A 26,234-nucleotide genomic window follows, 5' to 3' on the forward strand; every position below is an offset into this window, starting at 1 on the left:
ATTTTCATATTGCATTGGATTCCACAAATTATGTAGTCAGTCCTGAGGACAAAACAAAGGCAGTGGCTGGTAAAATTCAGGAAAATATTCTAATGTGTCCAATCTGATACCAGAGGACTAAAAATATATCACAATCATTTTTTTTCTGGCTGAAGTTCTTTGAGTGTTGACTTACCTGCCTTCTGACTGTTGAGAGAAAAGAGTTGCTCTTGAGGAAGTGTCTGTGTCCTGTACAGTGTAGGACAACAGTAAGTTCACATTTGTTCACATGTAATACATACAATACAATACAATGTTTTGTATTGTATATAATTTGGATTGAATATAATACAATGTTTAATAAATAATAATATAAGAATAAACTCCATGTTTTGCATACTCACAACTGTAAACATACTTTTGCCCCATCCTGTACATGGTCAGCATGGTGCGTTAGTCCATTTGGGCTATTATAACAATATGTGATAGACTGGGTGGTTTATAAGCAACACACATTTATTTCACATTTATTTCTCACAGTTCTGTAAGCTGGCAGTCCAAGGCCAAGGCACTGGCAGATGCAGAGCCTTGTGAAGGCCAACTTCCTGGTTCATAGCCTGTACCATCCCCATGTGTCCTCATAGCGAAGAAAGGGCCAGGGAGCTTTCTGGGGTTTCTTTTAACAGGACGTGAATCCCATTCATGAGGGTTCCACCATCAGGATCTAATCACCTCACAAAAGCCTCACCACCTAATACTCTCACCTTAAGGGTTCAGATTTCAATATATGAATTTTAAGGAGACATGAACATTCAGTCTATAGCACATGGTGCGTGAAAAACAGTAAGCAAAAACATCTGAAGAACACAAACATTGTCTTCAGAAAGAACAGCTTCCCAGCACCTGCTCTGTGGCTAGCCCTGTGCTAGTTGCTATGAGAATACACAGCTACCCCCACCATCCTCAGAAGTCTTCCAGCTTGATGGAAAGGTAGGACACAGAGCTCTCTGGATTTCTCTTTGGGATTAGCTTCAAATGGGGCACAGACCTGTGGTTCAGGGGTACAAATATGCGATTCAGAAAGGGCCTGTGGGAGCTTGTGCTGTCAGAAAAAGCTTCTGGTCAAGGTGAGACATCCAGCAGTGTCTTAAATGATGCAGAAGAGGAACGGAACCAGCCAAGCCTTAGCTCTGGGTATAGACGCTAACATACTCCTTCATGTTGGGTCTGACTTTTGAATCCATCACAACAGACTGGAGTTAGGGGTACTGCAGGCTGGGTTCTCTGGAAGCAGACACTCAGATGAAGTTCATAGTGTGTATTCATCTCTTGAGCTGCAGTAACAAATTACTACAAAGTGGGTGGTCTGAAGCAATAGGCTTTTATTCTGTCACAGTTCTGAAGGCCAGAAGTCTAAGATCAGTTTCACTGGGCTGAAAGTAAGGTGTTGGAAAGGGTTATAAATCCTTATCATTCTGACCAGGCTAGAAGGCAACTGTCTCAGACTCTCAGCCTGCCTGACCCTGCCCTTCCAGAAGCTTGGCCTGTCACCTTCACTGTCATGGCTGCCCCAGGGATAGTGCCTGGAGCAGTCAAAGGCAAACCCCTCAAGCAACTTATTTGCCATAAAATAGGACTTTTGTTGGCCCAACTTTAAATGTGAGTGAAAGGACCAGAATTAGGTAGGCCAGGGTAAGAAGCAGAGGCTGAAGGGGAATGCAAGAAAAGCATGGATTGGTAGCAAGGGTTCTGAACTATCCCAGCAAGTCACTCTTCATCCCTGGGCCTCTGTTTCTATGTCTGCACTGTGAAGCCTGTTAAGCCAGGCCTTCTAACCTAAAGGTGGTTATTCAGAGGTAGAAAAGAGAGGTTAACTAAGAAGTCCTTGTGGGGGACAGGGCTGGCAGGGAGGCTGGGCAAAGGTTCAAAGAGCTCACCACTAATGTCTGTGGGGCCAGGGCAAAAACATATGTGGAGGCCCACATACCACACGGCTAAATATTTAAAAGCCACAAAGCAAACTAACAAACACTTGGTAAAATATGTTTTGTTGCTGACCTTGAAAAAAATTCTATAATAACCTGTAAGGTCAAGTTTCAATGAAAATTCTCAGACTCCTTAGAGTCCTACATTGGAGGCTACAAAGTGGAGAAAGCTGGCCTGGGTCCAGCTATGGCTACAATGAGAATGGTCTGCTTACAGACCTCTTGTTCCAGGGAATGGAACTGGCTAGGTGCCCTGTACTGAGCTTCAAAATACATCTTTGTGGTTGGGCTGATGCCATGCTTTCCCTGGGCTGTTCCCTGCAGCAGAGGCATAAGGGATGCCCATTATTGGATACTTGTTGCTCATCTAATGGCTAGCTTTGGCTCAAGGACACCCTGACAACCTTGCCAAAGCTTCCTTCCATTGTGTAAAGCAGTCTAGAATACTCCTACTCAACCTTCGGGCTCAGACTTGCAATCTGGCCTGCTGGCTCTTCCAGCTGTTTCTGAGTCCCTCCTTCTTTCCTTCCACACAAGCACCTTCCTTAATACAATCCTTGACTGTTTTATCCTGTCTTGATACTTGCTTCTCAGAGGATCTGGATAAACACACTGACCTCCAGCCCATCCCCCACTTCTTACCTCTGGCTCTTTCCCACACCATGATGTGCTTTACTTGTACCTGTATGAGGCCCCAGACATCCAGGGTGTGTCCTTATCCATATGTGCCTTTGGCCTGCGGTCTTCTTATCCTGGCATGGTGTGGGGAGTGTGACAGAGGTAGCTAGCTCAGAGGTAGAGGGAGCAGGAAAGGGCCCCTTTTGTCTGAGTCTAACCTAACGTGCTACTGGCCAGGGGCCTCACCCCTCACGCCAGCCTCTTGACCTCCACTGTTCTGCCTCATTCATCCTGCCTGTGTATACTTCTGAACATACCTTATAACCACCTGGGCTAAAAGTAGGAAGCATATTTCCCTGGCCCTTTACATCTCTGTCTTCTTTCACTAATTCGAGACTCTGGTGGAGAACAGAGGAAACAGAGGCTCAGAGGTTGAGTGAGTGTCCACACTTGGATCTTCTGATGCCCACCTCTGGCTCTTTTGTGATGTTCCAGCTAGTGGAGACAATGACACTGTGTCACACAACTGCCCTCCAGTCACTGGAGTGTTCCTTATTCCCTGGGAAATTAATGTGCATTTCTGCTAATGTCTAAAACATCTGCTTCTTTCAACTTTGCAACAACCCAGCTGGGAAATGGAGAGCCAAGGATGTCGTCCCTGGAGGCCAGCCAGGCTCCAGCCCATTAGAACTTATCATTATACTTGCAGTCTGGATAGCGGTAGGCAAATCTGGGATCACAGGTTCTCAGGGGTCTCAAGATGTCCTTCAGCTGGCTGGCAGCCCCTAGAACTTCAGGGTCTGGGTGGGTACTCTCTCCACACTTAGCCAGAAGGACATCTATCTGCTCCTGCACTGGAGAGGGGAACTTTCCCTGGAGAAGTTGAGGCAGCACCTGCTGACACACCAGCACCAGGCTCTGCTTCTCAGGGATGGTATCACAGGAGGGCAGCTCGGTGTTGCAGCCAGTAACCAGGCAGCTAAAGATGTCTTTATTCTCTCCTGCCCTAGTGGCTGCTTGGCAGTCTGGAAGAGAAACAGGAAATGTTATACACCCTACAACCTGCTCTCCTTGGGGGAGGTGCCATTAATTACAATCGCTGGGTGAAGTGGTTTAGTCTCCTAGCATCTCCTGTCAGCAGGAGATTTAGGGCTCTAGAACACAATGGCCCCTGCTGAGAACAACATGGGAGGAACTGCTATAGTAGGTTGATGCCCGGGCATGGAAAACACACTTATCCCTACCAGAAGTTGGGCTTACAACTATAGGGCTCACCTCTGTATTGTGATTCTCCCATTCTTACTACTGAATTAGGGAACTCAGGAAATTACTAGAACCAGTATCATTTGCCCTTTAAAAATACAAAGTTGGTAGAAAGAACAGGTAATTCAGAATATGCATCCAATGGATTGTAGTGGGACTGATATTCAGTGGTTTACATATCCCAAATATTCTGAAATCAGCCATATTTCTTCTAATAAAGGCAAACAAGGAAATGAGTAAGTGTGGTTTAATTGGTCTATTTTGGTAGGCTTTCTCATATAAAAAACCCTCTGTCCTATTATTTGGTGCATAACATTTGGTCACCATTAGAGACTGGGATACTCAAAGGGCTCCAGAAACCCTGATGAGTCTATACACACTGTGAAAACCATGATTCACTTGTATACCTCATGTGGTACCATGCTATTTAATTGGAAACTTTATAAAAAGCAAAGGTGCCAAAATGTTGTAAAATATACAAGTGAATCAGCCAGATAATTTTCAGGCAAAGCCTAAAAGCATCTGATGAGAAAAGCACTGAAAGGGAGCTAGAACCATGATCAGTGTGTGTGTGAGGAAGGGCAGGACAGGTCCATGGACCACAGAGACCAAACTGGACAACAGTATTGCCCTTGGGGCCATGCCATGATGCAAAGTGCCTCCCCCCACCCCGGACAAGATCAAGGCCAATTCCCCTTTGGAGATAGAGTTGGCAGCGTGAATTCTAAAAGGGGAGAGGGACATTTAATCTGAACTTGGGCTGCTCTCTCTATGACATACAGAGGCTGGAAAGGCCTAACGGTGCTATCCCTGGGCACCCTTTCAAGCTCCTGTCACTTTGACTTCCCTTTTGACAACTGCTCAGCCATCCCATGCTGAGTACCTTCCTGCTTGTCGATGACACCCAGGGCACTAGCATCCCGGATGAACAGATGCCCATTGTTAAAGATACCAAACATGGTGGCATCCACATGGGTGAAGTAGAGGAAGTAATTCAAATCGTTGCTCCTCAGAGACTCCAGGACCCTGAGGAGCTGGTAGGCCAGGTCGGCTGCCTGGTCTGGGGGTGCACCATAGAATTCCTGCAGTAGGTTGGTGCTGGTGCTGACCAGGAATCGTCCACAGGACCCCAGGTACTTGGGCAGTGGCCATCCTTCGGCTCCAGGGAAGATCTGCCAAGCCAAGGGGAGGAGGAGGCATTAGATTAGAGAAAAAAAATCACAAACACAGTGTTCTCTCTCTCTCTCTTTCTCTGCCGCTGCCTCTCAGTCTCTTGGAATGAAGCAACACTGGCATCCCATTCCTCCCCTCTTTCTTTACTTGTTTTAGATGAATAGATTCAAAAAAGGAAGCTCTTATTTCTATGTGCTGGATTGCATTTTAACAGTGTCTCCAAGTGAGATATAAGAATGTAAGCTATGAAAATGCTAAGGCACTTGCCAGGATTTTAGATGGTATTCAGATTCAAGGGAATATGTTTATTTTTAAGAGGTGTATAATTGAAAAAATATGATTACTATGTGAGATTTCACAAATATCACTGCTTAGGAAGAGGCCATGGGGGTGGTGGAAAGAGGGTCAAGTTAGAGATGATTTAGAGAAAAATATTTTTAAAAATAACAGTGCATGTGGAGGGTAGGGTGGAGATGGGAGAGGGAATGGGGGGATAAATGGTAAGGGAAAATAAAAAATAAATAAAATTTTAAAAAATTAAAAAAATAATAGTGCAAACCCCATGTTCTATGCAAACACCAAGGTCTGTGGTAGGCCAAAAATCAAGAAGCCTCCCCTTGGGAGAAACCAGTTTTGGGAACCACTGAACTGGCCCAGAGTCCCTTTGTACTTCCCTGTCTTGTTGACAAGTATATCCCCAGACTCTAGTGTTCATCATTCCCCTATTGATGGACATTTAGATTACTTCCATTTTTTTTCTCCTTTCCAACTGTATGTACCTACAGGGCACTCTTCCTGGGGGGTCATTCTTTGGCTATTTCCCCACCTCCTGGGCTTGCTCAAATCTTACTGATCAGAGTTGCTGTCCTTCACAGAACCCTTTGGGGCTACCTCATACAGTGAAGGTGCCTGTTATACCCCTACCTACCTCAACTCCCACACTGCTTTTCTTTACAGCAACTATAGCAGTTTCTCCCTGTAGAAGCCAATGAACCGAATGCCACAAAGGTACTAGCATGGGCTGGTTGCCCCATATCATGCAATAAAGAGGGAGAGAGCTCAACTCAGGGTTGTCCCCCTAGGAGTCTGATGTAAACCTCTTTCCTGGAGTGGCTTTATAGGGTTGCTATGTACCTGTAGGAGGATGGGATGCGTGTTGACAGCCAACGTGTAGAGCAGGCGCAACTTGTCACGGTCCGTGAAGTGGTCCATGAAGATGCTACCGGCATCAGCCACCTCAGCATAGCGCCGAACCACACGGTCCAGAAGTCGCTGTGAGGGGCAGCGTAAGAGGGGGCTAGGCAGGCCCTGTGGGGAGGTGGATGAGAGCGACTCTGAAGGTTGCCGAATGCTTGTGGGAGGTCACAGCAGGCCAGGGCACTGGAAGGCCCTGTTTGTTGGGGATACCTTAGGGTTGGGGGACTAAGTGGACCCTGGGAGGAGAGAGACCCCAAGAAGGTGGAGGGAGTGGGGAGTGGGCTGAGTGCTCCTAGGGGTTGGCACAGGAGGACGAAGAAGAAGACCCCTGGGGTGGGGAGTAGGGCAGGAAGAGGCCCAGTAGGCTACACAGGAGGGGGTAAGGAAGCCCCTGGAGTGGAGGAAAGGGGCCAGAGCTATCTTGGAGGCAAGGGACCCCCTACAGGCCGTCAGCAGGCAGTCTAAACCATGGAGCTCTGGTCTGCATTCTCATCCACCATGGTGCCCCACCCTGCCCTTCCACAAAGAGCTGATCTCAGGCTGAATTATGAGATCAGGCCTCTGCAATTGGCCTTTTTAATTCCCTCTACCATTTCACTAGGATGTCACCACAGTTATGATGTTGCACACTAGCATCTTATGTATGCCACTTTGTTCTTGGAATAAAATTGGGATATGGGCCTAGGCTTATTTCCTATGACTTTCTAACCATCTCCTACACCTTTCTCCTCAGGCTGAACAAAGACAATGAGCCTACTAATAAAAGTAAAGAATCATTTCATAACAGGGCCCTGGGGCCCAGTCTGCGACAATTAACCCTGGCTCCACATATACCAGCTAGCTGTGTGACCTTGCACAAGTAACTTAGTCTCTCTGTACTTCAGGTTCCATTCTAAAATGAGGTGCCAGTAATAACACACTAAGAGGTCATAGGGATCAAATAAATTAATAGATGTAAAATGCTGAAACAGGGTCAGGTGAGCAGTAAACACTCAATAATACTATCTGTTCTTATTAAATTAAAAAGTTAAACTCTCAGCACAGACAACAGTGGTGATAGGCAATGATACCAATGACAGAAAAAGTCAGACTTTGTGAGTGAGAACAGGGTGTTCAAGTTCCAAGAGCCTGGCTTTGAAGATCACAAACCACACCTGAAAATCCCAGGGCAGAACATGTGTTCACAATGTGTCTATAGACAGTGTTTTCAGGTGGCCTGCCTAGGGGAGGCTCTAGCTGAGTGAGCCATTGGGACAGGCAGCTAGAGGCAGTCCCCAGAGCCCTGGGAACTGCAGTATGGGGCAAGGACAGCAATGTGGAGCCCTTGATCTGCCCAGTGGGAACCCAGGAGGGTGGAAAGACTTCAGGGGACCTAGAGGTCAGAGCCTGGAGTTTGGAGAAGGCTAGAACAGGCCAACAGAGTAAGTTGTCCAACCATCCTGCTTGCTTGGGACTGAAAGTTTCCTGGGACACAAAACTTTCAGTACTAAAACTGAGAAACCAAGATGGTTTATCACGCTACCACAGTGCCACAGCCTGATCATGGCCTTGGGCAGCATAAGCTCCTACCCCCAGATGAGGGCCAGTAAAGACTGGTAGAGGCCAGTGTGGATGCCTGTTAATTTACTACAACCTGGGCACTTAACAGGGGCCTTCTGTGCAGGGTGGTATTAAGAGTAATTGTCACATTTCTTCACCACAATCCCTAACAGTCTTTAAAACAGTCAACACAATTTAGTGGGTTTGTCACTATATGGTCAGTTGTACATGTCAACTTGGCTAGGCTATGGTGCCCAGTTATTCAATCAAACACTAATCTAGATGTTGCTGTGAAGATATTTTGTAAATATGGTTAACATCTCCAGTCAGTTAACTTTTAGCAGATGAAATACTTCTTGATAATGTGGGTGGGCCTGTCCCAAACAGTTTAAAGGCCTTACAAGCAAAAGTAAGGCTTCCCTGAGGAGGAAGGAATTCCATCTCTGGACTGTAGTGTGAGCTCCTGCCCAAGGGTCTCCAGCCCACTGGATTTGAGATTTTTCAACCCCCACAATCACATAAGCCAACTTCTTGAAATAAACCTGATTTACATATACATAAAATTATATATTATACTATATATAATAATTTTCTATGTAAACTTTTATATTAATTAATTGATCACATGTCAATTGAATATGAATTAATAATGTTTTATATTTGCATAATATATTATCATTATAATTATAGATTATATCTCTATAATACACACACAGATTATATGCTGGCTAAGGATAAAGCACTTGTTCCTTGTGGAAACGATAGCAACTGAGACCAAAACTAGATTTGCTTTCATTTTTTCTAGATGACTTTTGGCTGCTTCCCCAAAGCAAATATTACTCAAAAGACAAAGATTTACCATCACTAAACATATTTAAATACTTGCTCCAGTGGAAGTAAATGTGTAGAAGAAAGAACACTAACTGCTCTTAGAAAGAAAATCTAAGACAAGTGGCATGGCTCTCCCATTCAGATCAGAAGTCAGGAGTTTGAGATCACAGTACTAGCTGAAGACACAATCTAGTTCAGAACTCTGATCTTTCTTTCCAAGGACATATGCAACTGACTATCAGAGAGCTATGAATACAACCCAGTACAGAATCATAAATGGACTTGAAATCTTTTTTTTTGCTCATCAGTTTTCATTAGTATTTGTGTATTTAATGTGTGGCCCAAGACAACTCTTCTTCTTCTAGTGTGGCCCAGAGATGCCAAAAGGTTGGACACCCCTGGAAGCCTTAGGACATAAACTTAAGGCAAATAAAAATTATTTTATGTTTGCAAATTATAGCACACATGTTAAAGACAGCAGATATGCTAACTCTAGTCATTTTATTCCTCTTCTTACCCTTTCCAATGGCCACCACTGTCTTCCCCATCAATGAATTAGGCCACAGACAGTGCCCATGTTGTCTATATAGAATGGTTAACCAGTGCATTTTTTTCCCATGCACTGGGAGAAAAAAGGGTTTTAAAGTTGGCCATCCTGTGCATGTTCATTGTGAGACATTGAAACAACATGGAATTGTACAGTGCAAAAATGAAAAAATCTCCTGTTGCCATTCCCAGAAGCCACCATTGTTATGTGTGGGGATACACACATATAGTGATATCAGAAGAAAAAAGCTCAAACGTGATTTTTTCCAGTAAGAAGGTTGCTATGGCCAGCTTGATTTGGAATGCTGAGGGAAATCTCAAACAAATGAGTTTTTACTTGTAGTGAATTTACTGTTATCAAGCTCTCCTAACACCCAGGGAGAAGAAGAGAAAGTTCAAGTACTAATAAACCTGTGAGTTGACTTTCTGGTTACACACTTAAATATCTTCTACATGATTTCATTGTTAAAGATGCTTGTGAAGCCGGGTTTAGGTTAGTTATGTATCATAGTTAATCAGTGTGTCATAATTAAAATGATGACAAGTCAGATGGAGGGAAAATGGCATCAGGGTAGGAGGGAGCAGATTCAGCTTCCCCCTACACATGGGAGAGAATCATGGCCGATCTACAGAGTGGAGGAGCAACCAACCAACATACCTCAGCATATGTGAAAATAGGGGGCCAAGGATTGTGGCCAAACCGAAAAACAAGTTGGTGAGAGGAGTGCTGCAACACAGTAGGGTACCAAGGACCAGCACAGGGTGGCGGGGGTGCTGCAGAGAGCCGGGACAACTGCTCCCTCCCCAGCTGAACAGGGTCTGAGTGGCACCGAGAGGAACCCAGTTGCTAGCAAACACACCAGGGCTGTGAGCACCCTCAGAATCTGTGGACACTGGTGGGGTTGGGTTGCCCAACGGGCGCTGACCCCCACAGTCACTGGTCTGGCTGGAGAGTTGGGCTGAGGAAAAAGCCAGGCTGAGCGGGCAGGCTTGAATAGAAGGAATTTCTCAAGAGGAAGGAGTGAAAAGACAGACACTGTTTGGGGAATTCTCCTACAGCAATCGCCGGCCTCCCTGCCACCCAGCCAGGCAGCGATCCCGAGTTTGCACAGAGGGTTGTGCTTGTGTGGAGGACCCTGAGCACCCCCATAGTGCTGGGAAGAGTGAGGCATCTGCCAAGGGTGCGCATGCAGGAGAGCACCACCACACCCCAGTCCACAGCAGTAACCCTGCAGAAAGACCGGATTCCCACACCCAGGGCGCAGGGCCCAGGAGCCACAATAGCTCCCCAGACAGTGTGCACCACTTACTTAGTGCAGATTCCGAAGGAAGAAAAGCCATACCAATCACCCCTCAGCCTGCTGCAGCCAGCAATATCAGAAAAAGTGGTTTGGCCACTTTGAAACCAAGAGACTTTTTAATTTTATTCTATTTTTAAAAACAATTGTTAATTTTTTAATTTTTATTATTTTTATTCTCTTTTAATTTCTTTTTCCTTTCTTTCCTGCTTTCTTGTTTTATTCTCTCCTCCTTTCTTTCCTCCAGTTTTATCTCTTCTTCCTTCCTTCGCCTGCCTTTTTTATTTTTAATTTTTAAATACCTACAAGTAAGACAACCTGAATCTGTGAAAAGACCAGAGTTGAACCCAAAGAAGGGGAATCACAACAGCTGCGACAGTGAGACAAATTTCAGTTTGCTATTAGAAAACCTGCAAGTTATTACATATTTGTATTATTATTTTTCTATTATTCTTACATGTTTGTAAATAGTATTTTTGTATTCCTCTTTTTTTCTGTATAGCATGCATTGCTAGGCTGGTATATTGTATCACTTGCCATGTTTCCCCTGATATCTCTTTCACAGTGTATTGTTAATGTACTGTCCTTCACCTTACCTGTGTCCCATTAGCACACTACTCAAGGTTCTGCACTCCCTATTCTTGTTATCTAGATCTCATAGATTCTGTCATATGATTGTTGCCCTAATATTATTAATTGTAAATTGTTTGCTGTTCCATGCAATTGTAAATAATTCACAACACCCCTCCCAGATCTTAGCCCACTTCAAAATTTCCAGAACTCTACTACTGTAGTGGTTAACTCTATTCTCTCACACACTACATCTATTTACTATCCTTTACTCTCACCTTACCTCAGAATCTCACCTCCCACAACCTCGCTGCTCTCTAGATCCAACTCACACTCCTTCCTTCCCCAACAAGAGTCTTATCTTCTTTCCATCCTTTCTAAAACTCAGCTAGCTGGGTGGAAGATCACAGTTAATACTATACATAGCCGAAGGATCTCCTATCTCTTCTCTTCTGGATGCTACTGTAAATATCATAGAATACTCTCTTGCTGTCTTAAACCATTTTGCTTCCCCCCTCGAACAGATCACAAAAAAGTGTAGGTGGAAGTGGTGAACAACAGGATACCCACTGGAAGAAGAAAGCCAACAACAAAGGAACCACTAACAACTAACAGATAACAACAGAAGAAAGTGAAGGAGGGAGTGGAAATCACACAAACTTCAACCCAGGACGTAACTGGAAATATGACTAAATAGTAGAGACAGTACCCAGTACAAACAACTGAACAAGAGCAAGAGAGAATCCTCAAAACCTTATACACATGGAAGAATCAGCTTCAACAGAACCTGCCCTCACCACCACAACAAAATACAAGAGGTGGTGGACAGAGTGACCCTCATTTAACCAGCTGGTGGGAAGGAACCACCAAAGAAAGATCCAACAATAATGAAAACCCAAAGGCAAACACAAAGCCTACTTAAATGACAGCCCAAGACCAGTGATCTCAGGAGGTCAAGGAAACTGCACCACTGAAACTCACTGGTATTCTACCACAGAAGATCACACCACAAACCCAGGGAGTCAGAACAGATCAATTTAAGAAGCTGAGGCTAACAAGAAGAGTCTCACAAACAATGGGAAGACAAAGAAACAATCCCCACATGAAAGGAAAGGAGGAAGCCTCAGAAAGAATGCTAAATGAAATAGAGGCAACTCAACTATCAGATATTCAGTTCAAAGAAATGATTGTCAGGAAGCTCAATGAGCTCACAATGAGCTACCAGAAACTACAGGGAAGCTACAATGAGCTCCCTGCAAACTATATCAACATGAAAAAGGAAATAGGAACTATCAACAAGGGAAAAGAGAAAATGAAGAATACAATTTCTGAACTGAAGAACACAGTAGAGGGAATGAAAAGCAGGATTGATGAAGCAGAAGATGGGATCAGCAAGCTATATGACAAAGTAGAAGAAATCACCCAGAAGGAGCAAGAAAAGGAAAAGAGGCTCAAAAAGAATGAAGAGGGATTAAGAGAAATGCAAGACAATATGAAAGGTAATAATGTCCGTATAATAGGGATATCAGAAGAGGAAGAGCAAGGGATAGAAAACCTATTTAAAAAAGTAATGATGGAAAACTTCCCTAATTTGATGAGAGAAAAAGTCACACAAATCCAGGAAACACAGAGAGTTCCAATCAAGAGGAACCCAAAGAGGGTCACTTCAAAATATATCACAATTAAAATGGCAAAGTACCAAGACAAAGAGAGAATCTTAAAGACAGCAAGGGGGAAACAGGAAGTAACTTACAAGGGAACCCCAATAAGGTTAGCAGCTGACTTCTCAATGGAAACACTCCAAGCCAGAAGAGAATGGCAAGAAATATTCCAAGTAATGAGAACCAGAGGTCTGCAACCAAGGCTACTTTACCCAGCAAGGCTCTCAATCAAGATAGAAGGCCAAATAAGAAGCTTCCCAGATAAAAGAAGTCTAAAAGAATACACCTCCACCAAACCAGCTCTGCAAGAGATGCTAAAGGGCCTGCTTTAAGGGAAAGAAGGAGAAGAGAGAGAGAGAGAGAGAGAGAGAGAGAGAGAGAGAGAGAGGAGCACAGGTACAAAAATGTCATTGAATAAGTACCTATCAGTAATAACCTTAAATGTAAATGGATTAAATGCTGGAATCAAAAGACATAGAATAGCTGAATGGATAAGAAAGCATTACCCACACATATACTGCCTACAAGAGACCCACCTCAGGATAAAAGACCTGCATAGGATGAAAGTGAAGGGCTGGAAACAAATTTTCCAAGCAAATGGACAGGAAAAAAAGGCTGGAGTAGCAATACTCATATCAGATCAAATAGACTTCAAAAAAAGGGTCATAAAGAGAGACTCAGAAGGTCATTTCATAATACTCAAAGGAAGAATCCACCAACAGGACTTAAACATTGTAAATATATATATACCCAACATAGGAGCACCCAAATACATAAAGAAATCTTAGAGGACTTCAAGAAAGATATTGACACAAACACAATTATAATGGGAGATTTTAACACCCCACTGTCAAAAATGGACAGATCTTCCAAACAAAATATCAACAAAGATATTGTGGCATTGAACAATGCCCTAGAAGAGATGGAGTTAAGTGATATACATAGAGTCCTTCATCCCAAAGAAGCAAAATACACATTCTTTTCAAATGCACATGGAACATTTTCAAAGATAGACCACATGAGAGAACACAAAGCAAGCCTCAAGAAATTCAAGAAAATTGAAATTATACCAAGCATTTTCTCTGATCACAAAGGGCTGAAACTAGAAACCAACCCCAAGGGAAGAAACGCAAAACACTCAAAATCATGGAGATTGAATACCATGCTATTAAATAATGAATGGGTCAAGAATGAAATAAAGGAAGAAATCAAAAAGTTTCAGGAAACAAATGAAAATGAACTCACAACAACCCAAAACTTATGGGACACAGTGAAGGCAGTTCTGAGAGGGAAGTTCATAGCAACACAGGCCTACCTAAAAAAGATAGAAACATTTCAAACAAACAACCTAACCCTAAGTCTACAAGAACTCGAGGAACAACAACAAAGACAGCCCAGAGAAAGCAGAAGGAAGGAAATAACCAAGATCAGAGCAGAATTAAGTGACATAGAGACTAAAAGCACAATTCTAGAGATCAATGAATCCAGGAGCTGGTTCTTTGAAAAGATAAACAAAATCAACAAGCCTTTAAGCAGGCTCATCAAAAAAAAAAAAAAAGAAAAAAAGAAAGAAAGTATCCAAATAAACACAATCAGAAATGAAAGAGGAGAGATTACAACTGACACCACAGAAATACAAAGGATTGTAAGAACTTACTATGAAGAACTATATGCTAAGAAATTTGAAAACCTAGGTGAAATGCACAAATTTCTAGAGATATATAATCTTTCAAAACTCAATAAAAAAGAGGCAGAAAGCCTGAACAGACCAATAACAGCAGATGAAATTGAAGCAGTAATCAAAAAACTCCAGAGACAAAAAAGTCTGGATCTGGATGGTTTCACAGGAGAATTCTACAAAGCATTTAAGGAAAAGCTAACCCCTATCCTTCACAGACTATTCCAAAAAATCCAGAATGATGGAAGACTCCCAAATTCTTTTTATGAAGCCAGCGTCATCCTAATCCCAAAACCAGATAAAGACACAACAAAGAAAGAAAACTTCAGGCCAATATCACTAATGAACATAGATGCTAAAATCCTCAACAAAATATTGGAAAACCGCATCCAACAATACATTAAAAAGATCATACACCGTGACCAAGTGGGATTCATTCCAGGGATGCAAGGATGGTACAATATTCGCAAATCAGGAAAAGTAATACATCACATAAACAAAAGCAAACACAAAAATCACATGATCATATCAATAGATGCAGACAAAGCATTTGATGAGGTACAGTACCCATTTATGATAAAAACACTCAGCAAAGTGGGAAGAGAGGGAGCGTTCCTCAACATAACAAAGTCCATATAAGAGAGACCTACAGCCAACATCATACTCAATGGGCAAAAACTAAAATCTTTTCCACTAAGATCAGGAACAAGACAAGGTTGTCCACTTTCACCAGTTTTATTCAATATGGTATTGGAAGTTTTAGCCACAACGATCAGACAAGAAAAGGAAATAAAAGGCATCCAAATTGGAAAAGAGGAAGCAAAACTGTCATTGTTTGTAGATGACATGATAGTGTACATAGAAAATCCTATAGACTCCACCAAAAAACTGCTTGACCTAATAAACTCTGGCAAAACAGCCGGATACAAAGTCAATATCCAGAAATCAAAGGCATTTTTGTACACCCTCAATGAAACAGCAGAATCACAAATCAAGAAAAAAATCCCATTTGAAATAGCAAAAAGAAAAATAAAATACCTAGGAATAAATCTAACCAAGGAAGTAAAAGATCTGCATACAGAAAACTACACAACACTGAAGAAAGAAATTAAGGAAGACACAAACAAATGGAAACATATACCGTGTTCATGGATTGGAAGAATTAGCATTATCAAAATGTCCATACTACCCAAAGTAATTTACAAACTCAATGCAATACCTATTAAAGTGCCAATGGCATATTTCACACACATAGAAAAAAACATTTCAAAAATTTATATGGAACCATAAACGACCCGGAATAGCTGTTGCAATTTTGAGAAAGAAAAGCAAAGTAGGAGGGATCACAATACCTGATATCAAACTGTATTACAAGGCCACTGTAATCAAACCAGCCTGGTACTGGCATAAAAACAGGCACATGGGCCAATGGAACAGACCAGAGAGTCCAGAAATAAGCCCAAGTCTCTATGGTCAATTAATATTTGACAAAGGGGGCAGCAACATAAAGTGGAGTAAAAACAGTCTCTTCAACAAATGGTGTTGGGAGAACTGTACAGCTACATGCAAAAAAAATGAAACTCGAGCACCAACTTACACCATATGCAAAAATAAATTCAAGGTGGATAAAAGACTTAAATATAAGCCATGTCACCATTAAAGTCTTAGAATAGAACATAGGCAGGAAAATCTCAGATATTTCATGCAGCAACTTTTTTACTGATACGTCACCCAGAGCAAGGAACATAAAGGAAGGAATAAACAAATGGGATCTCATCAAAATAAAAAGCTCTGCATGGCTAAAGAAAACAGTATTAAAATAAAAAGAGAACCAACTGTATGGGAAAACATATTTGCCAATGATACCCCAGACAAGGGTTTAATCTCCAAAATATATAAAGAACTTACATGACTCCACTCTAAGAAGACAAGCAACCCCATTAAAAAATAGGCAAAGGACTTGAACAGACACTTCTCCAAGGAGGACATACAGAGGATCCAGAGACACATGAAACAATGTTGAATATCGCTAGCTATCAGAGAGATGCAAATTAAAACACAATGAGATACCACTTTACACCAGTCAGAATGGCCATCATAAACAAAGCAACAAACAAGTGTTGGAGAGGTTGTGGAATAAAGGGGACCCTAGTGTACTGTTGGTGGGATTGCAGACTGGTACTACCACTATGGAAAACAGCATGGAATTTTCTCAGAAAACTAAAAATAGACCTGTCTTTTTTTGACCTAGCAATTCCACTGCTAGGATTATATCCTAAGAACCCTGAAATACCAATCCAAAAGAACCTATGCACCTCAATGTTCATAGCAGCACAATTTACAATAGCCAAGTGCTGGAAGCAACCTAGATGCCCATCAGTGAATGGATAAATGAATGGATCAAAAAACTATGGTACATTTACACAATGGAATTCTATGCAGCAGAAAGAAAGAAGGAGCTCCTACCCTTTGCAACAGGATGGATGCAACTGGAAAGCATTATGCTAAGTGAAATAAGCCCAACGGTGACAGACAAATACCATATGATCTCACCTTTAACAGGAACCTAAACAACAAAACAAAGAAACAAGCAAAATATAACCAAAGACACTGAAATAGAGAACAATCTGACAGTGTTTGGAGGGGAGAGGAGATGGAATTTCAGGGGAATTTCAGGGGAAAAGGGGAAGGGTTTATAGGAAGAAGTATAAAGGACACATGGATAAAAACTAGGGATGGGTGGAATGGGAGGGAGGAGGGGAGGGCTGGGTGGGTGGGTTGGGATGGGAGTAAAAGATAGAAAATTGTACTGCAACAATTAAAATAAAAAATATATAAAAATGAAAAAATAAACATAAAAAATGATGACAAGTCCACGACTTTATCAGTTCTTGTGCATAATTAAGGCAAGTTACTGAACATTTCTTTAAGCTTCACTGTATTTAAAACCATGAAAACCTCCATTTGGTTTATGTTACTAGTGGAAACAGTTCACAGTTCTTTTCCTGCTCCAGTAATTGGATTTTTCCCCTTTTATTAAAGTTTCTTTTGATTAATTTTCTTCTAAAACCGAGATACAACCTGAGGCTTCTTGGTTTGTTAACTTTTTATTCTACAAGTGCTTGTCACCACAGTAATTATTATTTTTATTGTTATTTTTAATTTTAATTGTTATTCAAGTACAGTTTTCTGCATTTTACCCCCATCCCAGCCCATCCCCCAGCCCTCCACCCCTCCTGTTTCCACCCCTTCTAGTTTTTGTCCATGTGTGCTTTATACTTGTTCCTGCAAACCCTTCCACTTTCCCCCTGAAATTCCCTCTCCTCTCCCCTGTGGTCGCTGTCAGCCTGTTCTCTATTTCAGTAATTATTTTTAAAAATAATTTGCATGATTTTAAAAGTTTACAAAAATGTCCTCATAATTCTCAGTTGTGATACTTTATGACACAGTTCATCCTTTCAGCCACTGTTCCTGGTACTAGAGGAGGGAGGGAATTTGGTGTAGTAGATGGTCCCCAAATCATTTCTATTGTGCTTTGAAATTCATAAGATATGGTAGATTTATGATAGGCCCCTTCCTTGTAATAAAGTTTCTCTTTGCTACCATTTGCCTACACTGATAAATTGAGGTTCCCTACAACTCAGTCACTGATGGAAACTCAGGCTCAAAGGGTAGAAACAGAGATAGGAAATCAGTCAGGAGTGGATCCAGAATTTGGAGTTTGCCTTGGAGCATCTCAGAATGAATAACATATCCAGGAGGGTTGAATAGATGTTAAAACAATATTAAATTAAACACTAAACAAACTTGGTGGGGTGATATGAAGGATATACAATGTTTCTCTTGTACTGGAAGGCCCATCTCTTGCAGAGCTCCAGTTTCCATGTAAAACAGAAATTCAAACTCTGGTTGACATCCTTTCCTTAGGCTTCTGTTTATATTCTTGGTGCATTCTACTTTGGGTGACAGTTATGTTTTTTAAGTAGCTATTTAATTTGCTGGCTCTGTGATTGGCTTGGTCAGTGTGAGTTGGCTCTTCTGTGGGTGTGCTGGTAAGACCACCAAATGGCAGCTCCAAGAGAGCAGGGACTTTGTCTCATTAACCATTATGCCCCTAGTACTTGGTAGAAAGTTCACACTTAATACCTGCTTGTTAAACAAAGCAGTGGAGTAATTATTGAAAATCCAATCTTGGACTGTAGTGAATTTACCATTGTAAATGCCAAACTCTGAGGCCCTTTGGGAGGCAGCAGAAATGATGGCCTTTCTGGTGACACACCTGTACATTGCTATGTATTATGACCTATGAGAGTGATGACTAAAAACCATAGCTGACATTATTGAATGCTTGCTCTTTTTCAGAGACATTTCCATGGAGGGGGGGTAGGTGCTGTGACAGCCCACATTGAGGATTTTGTGTGTCAGAATATATAGGGACATACTCAGGGTTTCCTACTAAGTGGAGGTCCCAGCACTCGAACCACGGCCAAACCATACTGCCTTCTTGTATTGAACCTGAAGCCCACTTATGTTTTCTGTCTCCTGTGCTGTCAGGTGATTTGGACCTTGAGAGCAGGGCTTGGATCCTGTGTGTTCTCATTTCTCTGGGAACACTGAATACTGGCAGGCCTATGGCAGATGTGTCCTCCCTTCCCTACTTTTTTTTTTTTTGCCAGATGCTGTGTGTATGTGGCCCCATCCTACTTTTGCCACACAGCCTCCCTGAGCACACTCACTTGCCCATTCACCCTGCCTACCAGCCTCCCTGAGCACACTGACTTGCCCATTCACCCTGCCTACCACTTTTAGGCCAATTTGTGGAAAGGTCCACTGTCCTCGAGCCACTTTTCTTGAGAAATGCAAATGTTCAGTCTCTACCCCAGATCTGATGAATCCAAACCTTTGGGGAAAGGGCCCAGCAATGCTTATGTCAACAAGTCCTCCAGGGGATTCTGATGCTCACTTAAGTTTGAGAACACTGTCCTATAGAATGAAATTTAGCTCCCCACCATTCCTGCCATTGCAATGTTTACCCACTGCTCTCAACACATACTGTAATCATGGATCATAACACTTGCTGCCTCCCTGAATCATACCTTATTCTCAATTCCACATCCTTGCTCTGCATGCTTTTCTTTTATTCTCTGGAAGACTTTCCAGTGACATTTTCCCTAGCCCATCTTTCCTCTCTCAGTTGAGCTCACACCTCCTCTAATCAGCTTTACTGACCCTCCACACCCTAGCCCTCATTTTCTTCCATCTCCTGGGATTTGTTACACACACTTTATGTTGTATGTGTCAGATTTCTCCTTAGCCATTCAGTGCCTGTGGATAGGAATCTTGAGTAACTACGGTCTGTAAACTCCTTAGCTCCTAGTTGGGGGTGGACACCTAGGAAGTCCTGAAGAAGTAAATACTAGGTCCCAGACAGATTGATATACCACAATGCACTTACTTAGACTGTTTTCCCAGACCCTGAGAGGCTAAGAGAGGCAGTTGGTGGTCCATCCAGGAACTGTAAGGTCATGTCATATTGGGGAGGAGCAAGGAGCATGACCACACAGAGAGATCCAATCTGATGATAACATAATGGAGTGGACATGCAGAGGAGCAGAGATGAAGGGTGATGCTGTCCTGGAGGCAGAGACAGACCTTACCACTTCCAAGTTTCCATGAGACCTGGATGGATGTACTTCCAATGCAGGAAAGCCCCCTTTTATTTCCGTTGCTCTGAGGAGGTTTCTAATCCTTGAAACTACTGACCCCTAATTAAGATACAAGCAATTATTTCCTTTTGGAAACATACACCATTGTGGTCAGGTAAGTGACCATCTTAGCTGAATTTCCCACCATGCCTTCATGGAATATATGTAGCAGAAGCCCTGGTCAGAGCTACCTTCCCTTACCTACCTGTTCCCCTTGTTGTCAAACCTTTGGCAAACAAAAGCTCACTTGGTGGCAATCATGATCCCCTGTTCCATGCAATAGTCAAAATCTTGGATGGCCCTTCTGGTGGAAGTGATGACTAGCTTTCCCCTCCTATTGGAGTCTATCTCTTTCTTTCCCTCCATCTTGTCCCTCGACTTCCATCCATTCAAGGGCTCTGAAGGATTTGACACTGAGATATTTGTGGGCTGCTCAAAGATTTTCACTGTGGCAGGTGAAATAATCATTGTGGCAGGCAATTCAGCTGATAGTTGGGACTGGCAGGACAGCTGGTACAGAGTAAAACACAATGTTTCATGGCCTGTCATTTTGATTCAGTTATGCCAAGACTGGTGATAATTTTTCACTGGGCCATTTCATTTTATGGACTGCTGTCTTTTCTCCCTCCCTACTTCCATGCCTCTGTCCCTCCATCCCTCTCTTCTCAAAATAAAAGAAGTTAAGTGCTTCTGACAACTCATTTGTATATGTAAGCTTGCAGAAACTTCCATAGGAGCTCAGTGGCTTCTGCTGTGCAAAAGTCCTATAGTCCAGGAAGGTCAACAGAATTCTGATTGTCAGGAAAACCTTCCAATCAACCTTGTATTTTCCTGTGGGGGGAGTGCTTGGCAGGCTTCTTCCTCTCCCCAGTTCCTCTGTTAGGTTGTACCACTTGCATCAGTCAGGATTCAATCAGAGAAGGAGAATCACTAGATTTTTTGTTTTTATAGGGATTTGACCTTACATAATTGTAGGAGCAGGTTAAATAGTCTCTATGAGGCTGGTGTCCTCCCATCTGATGCTGGATCTTGGAGTCTATGGGCAGACAGTAGGGAAGGGAAGATGGATGAAAAGTGGGGGAAGGTCAAGTACAAGATTAAATCCACAAGCACAAATTGGAGCTCACAAGGAAGAACTGAAATCCATGTCAATTCTTATTGCCTTTGAGTTTGATGGTGTTATGACCAGCAAGAGTCAGGGTCCTTTTGTATGGAGCTAAACCTTACCTAGGAAGCAGAAAAACTGAAGGAGGCAAGGGAAGGCTCACACAAGCAAGGGGAGCCAGCAGCTAGGAGACATTGTGTGTGAGTTACAAAATGGCTACTGTTTTCTTTTCACCCTCCAAAGCTCCCATTAGATTCTCTCTGTGACTCACACTAACAGGAAACATACAGGGGAGGGAATTCTGGGAATTGTAGTTCAGCTTGTCCAAGTTGACACATTACAAAGACCACCATATCATCCTTGGCTTTCTTGCATCTCCCATAGTAACTTTTCTCTTCTTTGACCTGAATGAAGTATATCACCGGGGCCCAACAACCCTGAGTGCATATTTGGGGTGTGGAAGGTTATTATTTTGAGGAAAGCCTAGATACATCCAGTTACTTTCACAAGGTACCATCTACCAGGTCCTTTCTTGGATAGGGGAAAGGGTCAGGAAGCAGAGAAAAGCAGATGGTGTCCACTCCATCCTCACAAACAATAATCTTTTCCTCTAAGATTCCCTAAAGAGTAGGTATGGAAAAGTAGTACAAGAGTCTCTGGTAGAGCTGAGTGTTTACCCTGAGAAGGAGTTGCTGGCTGTTCAAGCCCAGGTCTGTTACTAGGTTCAATTACCTTTTGTGACTGCATTGTAGGGAAAGCCAAAAAATTTGGGGACACTTTCCCCAACCCAAATAAACTGCCATAACCACTCATGTGAGTTAAGAAATTTGTAAAAGCTCCCCCCACCAGACTGTTCCAAAATTATTGAACAAAAATTTATCAAGGCCTTATTTTGTATAAGGCATTATTCTAAACAGTGGAGTCATAAAGATAAATAAGAGAGGGCCCCTACCTCTAAAGAACTGGTACTCTTGTGAGGCAGAGTGACATGCACAGTGCAAAGATCAATATGAGGAAGAATATGAAAAATGCTATAAAAGATGTAAACAAAGTGCTATGAGAATACAGAAGAGAGAGCATTAAAGGAATCCAATAAGACTTCACAGATGAGGTGACATGAGAATGACCTTAAAGAATAAGTAGGATTTTGGCAGGTGGAGATCTAATGTCAATGCATTTCAAGCTGAAGGATCAGAATTGAGCAAAGGCAAGGAGTAGAATTCAAGGCCATTGGATACAGACATGGGTTTTTGGGAAAGAAGGCTGGAAAAGTATGTTGGGACCACACTTCAGGGACTCTCAAATACAATATTTAGAATTTAAGTTTTATTGTATAGATAATGTATATAACCTTAGAAGCAAAAACTGTTAGCAGGGGTTAAATTCAGTTTGGCAATATTCATCTAGAGATTTAATAATGTATATACCCTTTGATCCAGTAATTCAACTACAGGGAAATAAGGAAGCAACAAAGCCTAATATTTAAGGGCACGACTCCTGGATTCAAGAAATAAACCTATGTTCAAATCCTAGTTCCAAAAATTTTCTAGCATTTGTAAAAATTTGGAACCCTACTTCCAAAATTATCTTGAGCAAGGTATATAAATCTCTGTATGACTCAGATTCCTCATCTGTAAAATGACTGGAACAAGAAAGGGTTGTGAAGATTAACTGTGACAAACATGCATGAAGCATGCATGGCCCACAGAGAGTAGTCAGCGTGTGGTAGTTTTGAAAAGGAAATTTGACTAAAAAATATCATATGAATTTCAGGCAAAGACTTTGTGAAAGATGTTCACCAAATTATTATTTATGGTAACAAAAAATTAAATGATGTGAATATTCAAAGATAATAAATCAAATTATGGTATATCAGTGTGATTAAATAGTGCTTATAAATAGTTTTAATGATATGGGGGATAGTATGTGATACGATGTTAAGCCATAAAAGAATGTGCAACATTAAATATAGAACTTATTTTTAATCAAGTTAAATATGACTAGAAGAAAGAGTAGAAGGAAAAGTGCTAGTGTTAACCCTTTGACCCAATAATTCCACAGTAGCTGCCTCTGGGTCATGCATTTTAAGTGATTCCCCCCCCCCCTAATTTCTAATAGGTTTAAAATTTTTTATTGAAGTATACTTGGCTAACAATATTATATTAATTTCAGGTGTACAACATAGCGATTCAACATTTACAGTACTTTACCATGTGATCACCAAAATAAGTCTAGTGACCATCTGTTACTGTGCAAAGTTATTATGGTATTATTACTATATTCCTCATACTGCATACTACATCCCTGTGGCTTATTTATTTCATAACTGGAAGTTTATACTTCTTATTCCCCTTCACCTATTTCACCTGTCCCTCTACCTCTCTCTCCCCTGGCAACCACTACTTTGTTCTCTGTATCTTTGAGTCTGTTTCTGTTTTGTTTTGTTTTGTTTGTTCCATATTTCCTTATAGGTTTTAAAATATATAAACTTTATACATTTTCAAAACAAGAAAAATGGCTTTAACAGCTATATTCAGGATTTGTATATATGCATGCCATAGCACCTGTCTCTTTTTTTCCTGGGGAGTAGAATATTCTGGAATTCTAGTTCTAGTTCTGGTTACTACAGAGTAACTAGCATCAGACTTACCCTTCTGCTGTCAATAGCTCTAAAACCTGGACAAAATTTATATAACAACTGTTTTCAGGCATTGGACCACAAATAACATAGGGCAATGACTTGTATGAGAAAGGATGTTTGTGAGGTTAACTTCATATTCACACTATCTTTTTCCCTGAGGGAATTTTCTAAGCTGCAATGTAGGGTCTTGCTAGACAAAGGAAACAGCAATCAGCGTTTGAGGCTGCCAGAGTGGTGAGGATTTGGGGGAGGGAGTAGGTCTTATAAAGGATAAAGCCATAAAAGGGAACCCAGAAATAAATGTAAAAGTTCCCCTCAGGTCTTTGGCCAACTCCTAAGCTGCATAGGAGTAAGGTAGGAGTCTAGAGGCTTGGTAGAGAAGCATATTAGAAGGCTGTACTGCTGAACAGAGATTTCAGAGATGGCATAATGCTGTTAAGACAGAGGTTAGAGTGTGGGGTAGACATCTTGGTGAGCACCCTGGGCTTTCAGCTGAACATCAGAAAGCCCATATTCCAGTAGTAAGGATCATATCTTACCAGCAAGGTCCATGTCATAGGACTAAGGGCAAAATCAAAAGAGATCTGTACTCACGTAGCCTAAATTCCAGGCTCAAAAAGGTTAAGGCCTTGGTTCTCTCCTGGGGCCAGTTTTGCTCCCAAGGGGACATCTGACAACATTTGGAAACAGTTTGGTTTGTCACACTGGGGGTTGTGATGCTACTGGCATCTAGTGAGTAGAGGCCAGGGATGTTGCTAAACATGTTACAATGCACAGGATAGACCCTACCCTCATCCCCCCAACAAAGAATGAGACTCCAAAATGTCAATAGTTCTGAGATTGAGGATCTCTGGATTTAGATAATCATTTGGCAATTTAATTGGCTACTAGAACAAAACTCAACAATCTTTAGAGGAATATAACATAATTCAGAACTTCTACAATGTATTATCCTTAACATCCAACATAAAATTAAAATTACAAGAAAAAGTGAAGAACCAAGGAAAGCTAATTGATAACCAAGAAGAAAAAAACAATCAAGAAGAGCAAAACCAGAGATACTGTAATCCAGATATTAGACTTAGCAAACAAGGAATTCAAAGAAACTATGGTTAATATTTTAGGAAAATAGAGGGAAAGAGAGGCAAAATTAATGAAAAGGGGAAAATTTCAACAGAGATTTGGAATCTGTAAGAAATACTAGTAGACATTCTAGAAATACAAAATGCGACATCTAAAAATAAGAATTTATGGACTGGATTTAATAGCAAATGGGAACAAGAGAATGTAAGATTAGTGAGCCATATATGAGAAGTAAATATTAAAGTTTTTTGAAGTAAGCAGGAGAGTGCCTTTATGACAATGGCATAATCAAGACACTAAAAGCATTAAACTTAAAATAAAACAATTAATAAATTGAACTTCATTTAAATTAAGAATTTTGGTTCATCAAAAAGATAACATTATGAACATAAAAAGGCAAGACATGGACTAGAAGACGATATTTCTAAGTATTATTCCCAATAAAAAACTTGTATCCTGAATACAAATATAACTTATTTATTTTAAAGTATATTTTATTGATTATGCTATTACAGTTGTCCCATTTTTTCTCTCCCATCTTTATTTTCCTCCACCCTGCACTCCCCTTCCCATCAGCATCCACCTGCCCCCATCAAGTTCATATTCATGGGTCATACATATAAGTTCTTTGGCTTCTCCATTTCCTATACTATTTTTAACTTTCCCCTGTCTATTTAGTACCTACCATTTATCCTTATTTTTTCCCCTCCTTTTTGTTAAGGTATTATTCCTTGGACCTTTTCCCCTACTGTCCTCCCTTCCCCTCCCCACTGATAACTCTCTATGTAATCTCCATTTCAGTGATTCTGTTCCTATTCTAGTTTTTTGCTTAGTTTGTTTTTGTTTTTACTTTTTTTTTAGGTTGAGTTGTTGATAATTGTGAGTTTGTTGTCATTTTACTGTTCATAGTTTTGATCACTTTCTTTTTCTCAGAGAATTCCCTTTAACATTGCATATAATAAGGGCTTGGTGATGATGAGCTCCTTTAACTTGACCTTATCTAGAAAGCACTTTATCTGCCCTTCTGTTCTAAATGATAGTTTAGTTGGATTGAGTAATCTTGGATGTAGGTCCTTGCCTTTCATTTCTTTGAATACTTCTTTCTAGCCCCTTCTTACCTGCAAGATTTCTCTTGAGAAATCAGTTGATAGTCTTATGAGAACTCCTTTGTAGGTAACTGTCTCCTTTTCTCTTTCTGATTTTAAGATTCTTTCCTTATCTTTAATCTTGGGTAATATAATTATGATGTGCCTTGATGTGTGCTTCCTTGGGTCCAATTTCTTTGGTACTTTGTAAGCTTCCTGGACTTCCTGGAAGTCTATTTCCTTTGCCAGATTAGAGAAGTTCTCCAGAGACAAAACC

General features: G+C 41.4%; 1 protein-coding gene across 1 annotated transcript in view; it reads right to left on the minus strand.

Annotated features, from left to right (window-relative positions):
- Positions 1 to 1,341: 1,341 nt before the first annotated feature.
- DIPK2B (divergent protein kinase domain 2B) overlaps positions 1,342 to 26,234 on the minus strand; it is a 45,245-nt gene continuing 20,352 nt past the window's right edge. The window contains exons 3-5 of the mRNA XM_045860533.1: positions 6,153 to 6,326; positions 4,729 to 5,017; positions 1,342 to 3,607 (exon numbers count right to left, since the gene is read on the minus strand). Coding sequence (XP_045716489.1) covers positions 3,267 to 3,607; positions 4,729 to 5,017; positions 6,153 to 6,326 — 804 coding nt within the window. The 3' untranslated portion in view covers positions 1,342 to 3,266. The remainder of the gene's footprint in view (positions 3,608 to 4,728; positions 5,018 to 6,152; positions 6,327 to 26,234) is intronic.

This window comes from Phyllostomus hastatus, unplaced genomic scaffold (assembly GCF_019186645.2).
Source record: "Phyllostomus hastatus isolate PE091 unplaced genomic scaffold, TTU_PhHast_1.1 phas_scaffold_200, whole genome shotgun sequence".
Taxonomy (NCBI): Eukaryota; Metazoa; Chordata; class Mammalia; order Chiroptera; family Phyllostomidae; genus Phyllostomus; species Phyllostomus hastatus.